Source organism: Chiloscyllium plagiosum, unplaced genomic scaffold (assembly GCF_037043375.1).
Source record: "Chiloscyllium plagiosum isolate Xiang-an unplaced genomic scaffold, Cpla_swu_hap1 HiC_scaffold_12, whole genome shotgun sequence".
In the NCBI taxonomy this organism is placed as follows: domain Eukaryota; kingdom Metazoa; phylum Chordata; class Chondrichthyes; order Orectolobiformes; family Hemiscylliidae; genus Chiloscyllium; species Chiloscyllium plagiosum.
In genome coordinates this window covers 60,128,952-60,141,373 of record NW_028270150.1, presented here as the reverse complement: position 1 = coordinate 60,141,373, position 12,422 = coordinate 60,128,952, and the positions used below count along the sequence as shown (strand labels likewise).

The window sequence follows — 12,422 nt, the reverse complement described above, 5'->3', positions numbered from 1 at the left end:
CCTTTAGTTTTGAATTCCCCTACCCTAGAGAAAATACCCTTGATATTCACCTCATCTATGGTCATCATGGTTTTATAAACTTCATAAAGTCATACAGCATGGAAACAGTCGAACTTATCCATGTCGAACAAGTTTCCCAAACTAATATTGTCCCATTTGCCTGCATTTGGCCCACATCCCTCGAAACCTTTCCTATTCACATACCTATCCAAGGTCTTTTAAATATTGAAACTGCCTGCATTTACCACTTTCTCTGGTAGTTCATTTCACCAATGAACCACTTTTTTTTTAAATGTTGTTCCTCAGATCCCTTTTATATCTTTCTCCTCTTATCAACTCGCTGTGGATGCCAAGTGACTTAATCTACTGGACCAGCTTATCAAGAGGGACCTTGTCAAATGCCTTGGTAAAGTCCATGTAGACAACATTCACTGGTTTACCCTCATCAATCGTCTTTGTCACTCCTAAAATATTGTCTTTTCTCGGCACATGAGTGATTATTAAATAGTATGACTATAGTATTAAACTCCAAAGAAACATTTTTTTGTTGTCATGGAATCATAACAAAAATGAAGTTGAGGTATTGTGGTCAATATATTGAGCAGTCTCTTTAGCTTTATGGATGTATAAACTTTAAACTTTTATGAAGTCTGCAGAACACATTGTCTTCCTCCACTGCAAATATTAATGTTTACAAACAAACCCAGTTTCTGTGGAAAAGTAATTGGCTATTCAATACCCATCTTGCTGGAAAGTTAACATAAGATTCCATCCAATGTTTTCAGCACCTGCATTTTGTTCTGCCTGTCGTAATTTTCCAATTGCTCCACTAATAAATTGGCCTATGGATTAATAGTGTACTTGTCAAAACACACTGTGACATTAAGGACTGAACATCTTTAAGCTACTTCATCTGCCAAACTGCCTTCTCAAATTAGGTAAAATATCCTTCATCTCTATTTTCTAAATTTAGGCACTATGCATAGATTGCTGGTTAAATCAAACCTCTCATTGGAATCAAAATCACTCTTTGAGCTGCTACCTCTTTTACTTTATTTTTACTGTAAGCTTTCCTCTGGCCAAATCATGATATCTGATTCTTATTTTTTTGGAGTTCAATCTTTCTGATTCCATCTCCCGATCTATTTCTTTCTCCTGTCTTTCCATGTTCTTCACTTTTCTCTTCTCCTCAAACACCACTTCAAACTTTATTTCCAATTCTCTTTTTCTTCTTTCTCATCCTTTCTATTTCTCTTTTTTCTTCTAATTCAAACTTTCACTTCTCACTGAATATTAACTGATTCTAGTGAAGGTAGCAAGGTTAGGCCTTTTTTAAAATTCTATATTTTTGCTAATTACTTTAGGCAACTCATCCTTATGAGAATCTACTTTCATTTTTAACATCAATTTGTGTGCTAACTTTCTGTTTAACAAATCACTTGAATAAGCAGCTTTTAAAAGTTACTGCAATTGTTAGGCAAATACCTAGACAAAGGCTTCAAATAATACTTGTCTCCTACTTTGAGAAGAATCTTAGCAACTCTTAAAGCCATTTTGAAAGTCCAATCAATGCAATAAACATCACCACATTACTCCTGTTTAACATTCAGTATCTCATATACTTTCTTAAAAATATGTACAGGTCCCTCAAATTTGATGTGTTGCGATCCTAGACAAGACCCCAAATGATGATAGTGTGTTTCTGGAAAAGCACAGCAGGTCAGGCAGCATCTGAGGAGCAGGAGAATTGACTGTACATGTTTAAACTGTACATGTTTAAAAGAAGAGCAACACATCCATCATGCAGTGGTCCAAAGCTAGCATTCATGAATCCTTTTGAAAAAATGAGTTGGAGAATCCCGTCAGAGTTCCCTTAGCAAACCATCACAGTCATCTTGTAGAAACCTCATTGCCAGAGCTTTCAAACATTCACCAAGATATTGCTTGTTTGGTGGTGAAAAGGGCACTCCCCATATGATCAGTCGGGCACATCTGGACTCTAAATGCCACAGCACATTGCACTTAAATTGGCTATAGTGGGGAAGAAACTGTCAGCATCAGTGGACAGGGAAGCTGAATTAATGTTTTGAGTCCAATAAGACAGGCCAATTCTGAAGAAAAAATCTTATGGCCTCTGTTCCAAAGAAGAGTCATATTGGACTTAAAACTTTAATTGTTTCTCTCATCATAGATATTGTCAGATCTACTGACTGTTTCTTCACCTCAGTTTTACTGCACTGAATTGTTTGTTTGATTTTTATACCATCATATTAATTAGAGATACATATTGATTTTAAAAATTGAAATTGATAGGCCTAGAGTTATAGTTTATGACATTAGCAAGATTTATGAGTGCTGTAGAGAAGAACAAATCACTTTTTTAGTAGACATAACTACTAATTCTGATATTATGAAGTCTTTATAAAAAGCGAGAATTGAGAAAGGTGAGCAGTTCCAAAGTGGTGAGAGACTGAGAATGACTCCTATTGCAATGAATTCTGTGGTAAGAATGCAATTCTGGAAAAAGGAACTGAAAAACCAAAACAAACCAGAATACTATCCGAGCAGAAGGAACTGAAAATGCTCTGTTCAGTTCTAGGCAATCCTTTAAACAGACCCTGGTTATGAGTATTAACATATATGAGGTTGTAGTTAGAGCTATCTAATTATTGCCTGAATTAAACTGACATAGGTGTTATTGTAGATGAGGCGGAGAAAGACCATAGCTTTGCTAAATTTTTGAATGCCTGTTTCTTACCCAAGCAATGAGTTAAAGAGCTTAGGAACATGTGACAAATAGGAGTTAGCACAATAATACCTGAATATAATATTTGTTAATAATATGGTATTCTGAATCATCCTTGCTCCACTGTGTTAATCTCCACATAGAAAAGCTTAAAAAATTTAGCTTTTAATAACACAATTTTAATTACTTTGCAAAGACGGAGCTACCTACAATTTGCAAAAGCTTTTATATTGCGAGGAATAACTTATTTTAAAAAGACTATTCTTTTAGTTTCTGTCCTGAAATGTTCCTGAATTCAAATGTTTTGTTCTGACAGGTTTCACTGAATATTTTTCACTCCACTAGATGATTGTTTTGCCACTTTAAATAATATCCCCATGGTAAGAATTACAGACTTACCAGTCACAGTCAGCAAGTAGATGATAACTCTTTTTATCATGATGCTTCTGAATAAGTCTTTCATTGTTGCTCTGACAGAAAAATGTCTGATTCTGAAAAGCTAAAACAACAGCAGTAACAGGAAGTTGTATTATCAGGAAACCACAGATTCACATGTGTTGGCTGTATGAAATATCGATAACAACGTTTACGTTTGTACTTTCCAGCCTGAAATCATCTGAAACTTTCTTTATTTGATGTACCAAAGTCATACTTGCTATTTATTTTTAATTAAAATTCACACTAATCAATCTCATAGCACTTCCTTTTTTTAAAAAAAGGTATGTTGAGCTATTATTTGGGCTCCTTTTTATATTCACACAAGTGAATGTATTGGTTGAGATTGAAATGAGAGAGTTTTTTAAACAATTGCCATTTATTTGTAGAAGAGAGATCATCTTAGAGCTTATATAATCATATTCTGAAGAAGAATATGGGCCCAAAATCATTCTAAACACACACCATAACTGAGAGCCCTAGTTACAGGTTTACACTGGCCTGGAAACTGCAAATGGGATCCCTTTAAAACAGGAAATCCTGTATGGATGCTTTGGATATCGAGCCTTGGAAAATGGGAATAGTGTTTCTTTGATTTTCAGCTAATTGGTGCTGGATGAAATTTGGAATGGAAGCAGACCTAGCTGACATTGCGTAGACACCCCTTGACTAATGGGAGTGATTGCATGCCAGAACAATTTATTTGAGATTGCAACCTTCATAATCTTCTCATGCAGGCAAAAGAGTATGTTTGGATGGCCTCATGTACTGGTGCAGTTTATGTACTGCCTCCTGAAAGGAATAACAGAATTGTTACAGTATAGAAGGAGGTCATTCAGCCTATAATACCTGCACTGGCTCATCAAACCAACATTAACTCCCTTGTGCCAATCTCCTGCTCTTTCTAATATCCTTGCACAGTATTTCTATCCAGATAATTATACAATGCACTCTTGAATACCTCTATTGAATCTGCCTCCATCACCCTTCCAGACAGTGCATTCCACATCCTAACTCCTTGCTGAGTGAGGGGAAAAAAAATTCTTGCAGCACCCTTGTTTCTCTTGCACATCATCTTAAAACTCCCCCCCTCATCTTTGTTCTCTTTATGAGCAGGAACAGGTCCTCCCTATTTGCTTTATGTATCCCACTCATGATCTTGAAAATTTCTATCAAACCTCCCTTCAGCATGCTTCTTGCCAAGGCAAACAGCTCCAGCTTCTTCAATTCATGCTCGTAATTGAAGTTTCTTATTCTTGGAATCATTCATGTAAATTTCTTTTACAGACTGTTCAACACATTCACATCTTTCCAAAAATGTGATGCCTATAATTGTACACAACACTTCAGCTGAGATCGAATAAGTTTTGATACAAGTCCAATATCACCACCTTGACTTTGTGGTCTTTGCCTCTTAATAATACTGAGGATGTTCTATGCTTTATTAACTGCTTTCTCCACTTGTCCTGCCACATTTAATCTATACACCCAAATACCCATGTCCATATGCTCCTGCACACCCTTTTGTATTGTACCCCTATTTAAAATTGGCTTTCAATAATCTTCATCCAAAATGCATCACCTCGCACCTGTCACATTTCCACCTACTTCACCAACTTATCTATGTCCTTTTCAAATTCTACGTTATCCTCTTTAGTATGTAACTCTTCCAAATTTTGTGTTATCAGCAGAGAAACACACTCATCTATCACAATCTCTTTACTAAGCATCATTTATAAAATCTATGTCACATCCACATCCTTTCAAGGAGGGTGTTATTTTCATAGGAGTATCTTTATTAGATGCTGCTGTACTCCCATCATCTTCAGTTCCTTTTTGTCTTTTGCGACAGAATAGAAATAAAATAAACAAATATATGCCTATTGGCTAACTAATAGATTAGATCAGTACTGTCCAAAGGAAAGTTTAAAAGAAATAAATTTTAAGTTAATTTTTCAACAATCGTCCCTAATTGGTGGAATTCATTTTTGTATTCTTTGGGAACAAAACTTCCTCCCTTCTAGACCTTGACAACAAGTTATGTCGGATATCATTAGAACATAAGAACTAGGAGGAGGAGTAGACTATGTGGCCCTTCAAGCCTGCTCCACCATTTAGAAAGATCATGGCTGATCTTTTTGTGGCTTCAGCTCCACTTACCCACCCTCTTACAGTAACCCTTAATTCCTTTCCTATTCAAAACAAAAATCTATCTTAGCCTTAAAAACATTTGCTGAGGAAGCCACAAACACTTCACAGGGCAGGAAATTTCATAGATTCACAACCCTCTGGATGAAGAATTTTCTTCTCAATTCAGTCCTAAATCTGCTTCCCCTAATTTTGAGACTATGCCTTCTTGCCTTATTTCCCCTGCCAGTGGAAACATCTTCTCTACTTCTATCTTGTCTGTTCCCTTCATAATTTTATATATTTCTATGAGATCTCCCCACCCCATTCTTCCCAGATATAATGCAAGTCTACTCAGCCTGTCCTCATAAGACAACCCCTTAACTCGAGAATCAACCTAGTGAACCTCCTCCACACCCCGTCCAGTGCCAGTATGTTCTTTCTCAAGTACGGAGTTCAAAACTGCACGCAGTACTCCAGGTGTGGCTTCACCAGCACCTTGTACAGCTGTAACATAATACCTCTCTGCTTTTAAGCTCAATCTATTTAGCAATGAAGAACAAAGTTCCATTTGCCGCCTTAATTACCTGTTGCACCTGCAGACCAACCTTCTGTGATTCATGCACAAGTTCACCCAGGTCCACCTCACAGCAGCGTGCTAAAATTTCTTGCCATTCAAGTAATACTCCTTTTTACTCTTATTCCTACTGAAATGGATGACTTTGCATGTATTAACATTGTATTCCATCTGCAAGACCTTTGCCCACTCCCTTAAACTATCCATGTCCTTTTGCAAAGTTTCAAGGTCTGCACACTTTGCTCTACCACTTATCCCAGTGTCATCCAGAAACTTTGATGCACTACATGTGGTCCCCAATTCTAAATCATCTATGTAAATTGTGAATAATTGCAGTTCCAACACTCATCCCTGAGGCACACCACAAGTCACTGATTGCCAACCAGAATAGCACTCATTTTTCACCACTCTTTGCTTCCTGTTGATTAACCAATCCTCTATCCATTCTAATATAACCCTTTCCAGACTTGCTTTTGTCACAAAGCTGGTCCCATTTTTCTAAAAAACTGATTCTTTTCTCAAGGATACTGTGTCCTTGACTTTTTTCAGTGGCGTTATAAAGGGGCTGGGCTCCAATTAGACTAGTTTGGTACAGAGATAAAAATGATTTTGAGAGGCTTTTTGTTTATATGTAAAGAGCTTGAGACTTCAGGCCAAAGTGGTCATGTTTTAGAAGTGACCTGTATATAGTGGTCAGCTCTCTAGCTGAGCAGTTCCGCCCAGAACTAGTTGGAGGTTCAACAGTGGACTGTAGGAACAGGTTCTCTCTTTCTGCCCTTCTAACTTCAACCTGTAAGCACCAGTTCCATTTCCACGTTTTAAGGGGGTTTGCTTATTGGGACTATTGTGTATGTTTAAAACAGCATAATTAAGTCTAGTTTGGATGGACTGAGTTCTATAGGGCTTCTTTCTTCTGTTCTGTGTGTTTCATTGTGTAATTTTGTGAAAAACTTTTTCTGTTTTAAATCCTGGTAGTCAACCTCGCTAACTTACTCTGGGTAATTTTCAATGTACACTTATCAAAACAAATTGCAAAGTTATGGTCTGGGCTGATGTTTTGAGTCATCTGGCCTAGTTCATAACACTTTCAAGACATTGCAAATATATTTTCAAGGAAGTCCTCAGTAAGTTAGAATGTTGTTTCTTCTGGTTTTGGTTAAATATGTATGTTAATATATGCGTTGGTGGGAGCTGTTGATATCTTGGCCGCAATTTTTAACCGAGCTTGCTCAGGCAAATTGAGAGAGCCTCGGATCATTAGCTCATTTGTATAGAACATTTGACAGAACAACAGATCATTTGTCCCAAGTAATCTGTAATTGTTTCACTTTTGGGCGGCACGGTGGCTCAGTGGTTAGCACTGCTACCTCGCAGTGCCAGAAACCCGGGTTCAATTCCCGCCTCAGGCGACTGACTGTGTGGAGTTTGCACATTCTCCCCGTGTCTGCGTGGGTTTCCTCCGGGGTGCTCCGGTTTCCTCCCACAGTCCAAAAATGTGCAGGTTAGGTGAATTGGCCATGCTAAATTGCCCATAGTGTTAGGTGAAAGGGTAAATGTAGGGGAATGGGTCTGGGTGGGTTGCGCTTCGGCGGGTCAATGTGGACTTGTTGGGCCGAAGGGCCTGTTTCCACACTGTAAGTAATCTAATCTAATCTAAAGTTCAAGACACAGGAGTAACATCATATTTATATCCACTCTGATATGCCCTGGAGAAATGTTGTAAGTTTCAATAAAATTCCCTCTTGTTCTTCAAAACTCTGAGGAAACTGTGTCTGTATTTCCTAATCTCACCTCAAGGCAATCCCACTATCAAGGTAAGCCTCCATTACAGATCCTTTATAGTGAGTATATCCTTTCTTAGATAAGGAAACCAAAACTGTATATGATACTTGAGGGAAGGTTTCACCAATGCTGTGGAGAACTGCAGCAAGAGATCTTCACTTTTGTGCTCTGATTCTCTTGAAATTACTGCAAAGATTCTGTTTGTTTTCATAATTGCTTGTTACAACTGCATGGTAACTATTAATGAATCGTGAACAAAAACAATCACATCCCTTTGGATATCCATTTTGTTTCTTTTCATTCATTTATGGAATAAAGATGTCATTGGCTCAGCCAACTAGAGACTGGTTAAGAATCAACTACATTGCTGAGAGTCTGGAGCCACATGTAGGCCAGACCAGGTTAGGATGTCAATTTTCCTCTGTAAAGGATATTAGAGAATCAGGTAGGTTTTTCTGACAATTGACAATAGCTTCATGGTCACCACTCGTCTCTTAATTCCAGATTTTCATTGAAATCAAATTCCATCTGCCATGGTGGGATTCAAATCTGAGTCTCTGATGAAGAAACCATCAGCAACACCACTAGGCCATCACCCGCCTATCTTTTCCCCTATCTATCAAAGCGAATGACTGCACACTTATTTATGTTACCATTCATCTGCCATTTCTAGTACATTCACTTTGGTGGTCCAAGTCCTCTTGAAGCCTCCATGCAGCTTCCAAACAACTTGTGTGTCCCACACAGACTGGTGTCTTCAGAAAATTTGGAGTATTGGTCCAATATCCAAATAATTCACAATGTTCTTAACATTTTCTCTACTGCAAACGGGAAAACAGATCATTAGCTCTTCACTTTCTCTTTCTAAATAGTGGGGTTACATTTTTTACTCTTTTCAGTCAGCAGAAACCTTTCCAGAGTTTATAGAATTATGAAAAATAAGTACCAGTGCATCCACTGACTCCATTATTATTTTCTTTAACACTCTGGGGAGAAGCTCATCCTGTCTTGGGCATTTGTCATCCTCCATCCAGCTAACTTCTCAAGTTCTGCCTCTTTATTAATACCAATTTTACTTTATTTTCTCAATTGCACCAGTCCCTTTTATTGCCTAGTTTTCTGAGAGATATTCTGCATCATCTTCTCTGAAGACTGCCCCAGAATAACAGTTTTGTTTATCCACCATTTCTTTGTTCACCATGAATCCCCTTCTCCTCACTGGTAATTTAACTACACTTACCTTTGGTAATCCTTTTTTCTTTCACATACTGAATCATTTACAGTCCTTTATGTGGCTTACCAGCTTACATTCATATTGTCTTTCCCATTTGCTTTTCAGTTCTCCTCTGTGTCATAAATTGCTCCCAATCTTCAAGCTTTCAAGCCCTCTTATAGACCACAGTGTTTATATAATATAGTCTCGGTGGAGTGGCAGACAGTGTGGAAGAATGTTGCAGGAGGACTTTGATAAACTGCAGAATTGGGCTGAGAGGTGGCAAATGGAGGTCACTGTAGATAAATGTGAGGTAATTCTCTTAGGGTCCTTTTCCTAGGATGATGACTCAGCTTGTAAGAAGGGGCACAGCTGCAAATTGAGGGGTGATCGATTTAAGACATATGTCAGAGGCAGGTTCTTTATGTAGAGAGTGGTAAGGGCGTGGAATGCCCTGCCTGCCAATGTAGTTAATTCAGTCACATTAGGGGAATTTAAACAGTCCTTGGAGAAGCACATGGATGATGATGGGATAGTATAGGAGGATGGGCTTAGATTAGTTCACAGGTTGGTGCGACATCAAGGTCTCAAGGGCCTGTTCTGTGCTGTATTGTTCTATGTTCTATTCTTTAACATTTGTTAATTATGGCTGATTCGCTTTCATCTTTGGGTGTTTGTGATTTAGTGGAAAGTATATTATTTGTAGATCCTGTAGTATTTCTTTATCAGCTATTTCCTATCTAAGTCAAATGTTTTATTGTATTTTCCAATCCACTCTAGCCAAGTATTCCCTGTACCGTTGCCATTTGCTCAGATGTAAGATTCTAATTTCAGAAGCAACTGATGAAATATGGACTTGGTTAACTCTGTCTTTATGCAAGTTGAAGTCACATGTATATAACCTGGGTAATGCAGTAATAACATCTTTATTTCCCTGCTTTATGACATGCCAATATTCGTACTACAGTTTAGTATCATGTAATCAACTCCCATCAATGACTGCTTTATCTGGCTGTTCATTAGCTCCACCCAAACTTGTTCTACATTTGGTTCTTTATTCAAAGCTCCTTTTCCATTTTGCCTAGCCCTCCAAAATATACAATATTCTTGGAAACTTTGTTCCCAGTTTTGGTCACCCTGTAGTCATGTCACTGTAATGGAAGCTAAATTAGACCAATTTACCTTTTTTTGTGTATTTATCCCATTAATCATTTAGCGAATGTTATATGCATTCGGAGTGCCTTCATTCAGCCTTTATAACATTATTCTCTGTTTTGATCTTGCCTTTATTTTGCCTGTTTCCATTATTCCTCACTCCTCTCCTTTTACTTTCAATTTTACTAATTTTGCTTCTCTTGAATCGGAACTGCCTCTTTGATTTCCAATCAGTTGAAGCCCGCCAGAACAGCACTCGCAAATTTCCCATGAGGATGGTAATTTTGGTCCTGCTGAGATGCAAACCATCTTGTACAATTTTCACCTACCTCAGAACTGGTCTCCAACTCTCAGAAATCTGATAATCCTTTCTTCTGCACCAATTTTCCAGCCACATATCCGATAGTCATTTCTATGCTCACTAACAGTGGACATGACATTAATCTTGTGATGACTGCTTTGGAAGTCTTGCTTTTCAATCTCCATCCTCACTCCCTGAAATCTGCTATCAGGATCCCATCCTCTCTCCAACCCTCCAGGTGAGGAAGGGTGAGGGCAGTGGAATGGAGGCATGAGGATGAGGATGTGAAGTGCTGGAACAGGTTTTTGAAAGTATATGCCCAGAGGGAAAAAACTTTTTTTTTAAATGATACTTAGAAATGAATACGCTGGAGTTCCATGTTGTGGAATCTTGGATATGGATATGGGTAGGCAATCAGTGAAAATAAGCAAAATGCAGGGTCTTTATGGGATGATTCAGAATACCTCATGTTGAGTCCAATAGGTCAAACACTCAGGGTGCTGGCTCACTGGAGAAGCAGTTCGAGACACAAGGAGAGTTTGATTTATTATGGGAACAAGTCCATTCTCAGACAGGGAACATTTTGGAGACATTTTCTCATCACCAGGACAGGTTTTCCTGCCAGTGACGTTTGTTGTATATAGGACTCAGTGTATCTGCATATGAAAGGGTTAATACTTGATTGAGTGCAACAAGTATCACCTACTGTGATGATGCCTGAGAACTTGGTTAGCGTGAAACATTGTCTCCCACCAGATCCTATCTTAAGACCAAGTCCTTCCAGCAGTCTTTGTAGCAATGTGAAACCTATTCTTACAACCAATAAGCAGTTTGAGTTGTAATAGACCATAAGATAAAGGAGCAGAGTTCAGCCATTCAGTCCATTGTCATCTCTGCCACTTGGATCATGGCTGATATGTTTCTCAACATTATTCTCCTGCCTTCTCCCCATAATCCTTGATTCCCTTATTTGCGAAGAACCTATTTATCTTGAATACACTCAATGACTTAGCCTTCACAGCCTACTAAAAAACTAAATTGTGCTCAATCCTAGACCAGAAGGTGGTTACCCTCGTGACATGTTAGGCCACATAAGCCTCTAAAGATCCAACACAGTGTATGTGTGGTGGGACATACAACAAGGTGACCACAGTAGGATATGCAGATTTAATGAATGAAGCAAAAATGTTGGTAATCCAGAATTCGTAAAGGAAAATGGATTCTGCTGATTGCTGCTACAGAGAACACCAAAATACCTCATCACAACATTCGATGCTAAAAATTGCTTCAAAGAATAACATCAAAAGTGTTTCAGACCAGATGAGAGGTGATCTGGAACTCAAGAAATTTGCAACTCTAAGGTAGTGGTACAGGGGGCATTGTGAAATGGTCATCTGTGGAGCAGTCATGAGTCCTAGCTCAAATGGTGAGTGAAAGGACATCAGAAATTGCATGAGTCAAAATGAAAAAGCCTTGGTACAAAGGGTTATCAGTAATTCAGACGGTGCTGGAAAATACAACACTTTTCACTGTATTTTATAACGTGACAATAAATGAATTTAAATCAGAATTTAAAATATAAGTTGCAGTGCAAGTAAAGTGATGGGCCCGGACAGAGTGCCCAGTCGTGCATTTAGATCCTGTGTGGACCACCTGGCCGAGATATTATCTTCAACCTTTCCCTCCTACGAGCCAAATTCCACACCTGCTTCAAGAAGACCATCATCGTCCCAGTATTAAGGAAAGCACATGTAATATGCCTTAATGACTACCACCCAGTGGCTCTGATCTCCACAATCATGAAGTGATTCGAGAGGCTGGTCATGGTCCACATCAACTTGAGTCTCCCAGCCTACCTTGATCCCCTGCAATTTGCCTAACAATGTAACAGGTTGCCATTTTTCCACCTCTGCACTCATCCCTGGACCATCTAGACAACAAAGTATTTACGTCAGACTCCTGTTCATCGACTTCAGCTCTGCCTTCGCCTTTATTCTCTTCAGACCGATCTCAAAACTCCGAGATGCAGGTCTTGGCTCCACCATCTGCAACTGGATCCTCAGCTCCTGACTCACAGACCACAATC

The 12,422-nt window shown here is 38.6% G+C and overlaps 2 protein-coding genes across 3 annotated transcripts in view; one reads left to right on the top strand and one right to left on the bottom strand.

Annotated features, from left to right (window-relative positions):
* The window catches only part of LOC122555096 (uncharacterized), a 44,463-nt gene extending 41,208 nt beyond the window's left edge, over positions 1 to 3,255 (bottom strand). For both annotated transcript variants that reach the window (XM_043700774.2, XM_043700775.2), the window contains exon 1: positions 3,146 to 3,255. In XM_043700774.2, coding sequence (XP_043556709.1) covers positions 3,146 to 3,209 — 64 coding nt within the window. In that variant the 5' untranslated portion in view covers positions 3,210 to 3,255. The remainder of the gene's footprint in view (positions 1 to 3,145) is intronic.
* Positions 1 to 12,422, top strand: part of LOC148148542 (uncharacterized) — a 68,792-nt gene that overhangs the window by 11,596 nt on the left and 44,774 nt on the right. The gene's annotated exons all lie outside the window — the stretch shown is intronic.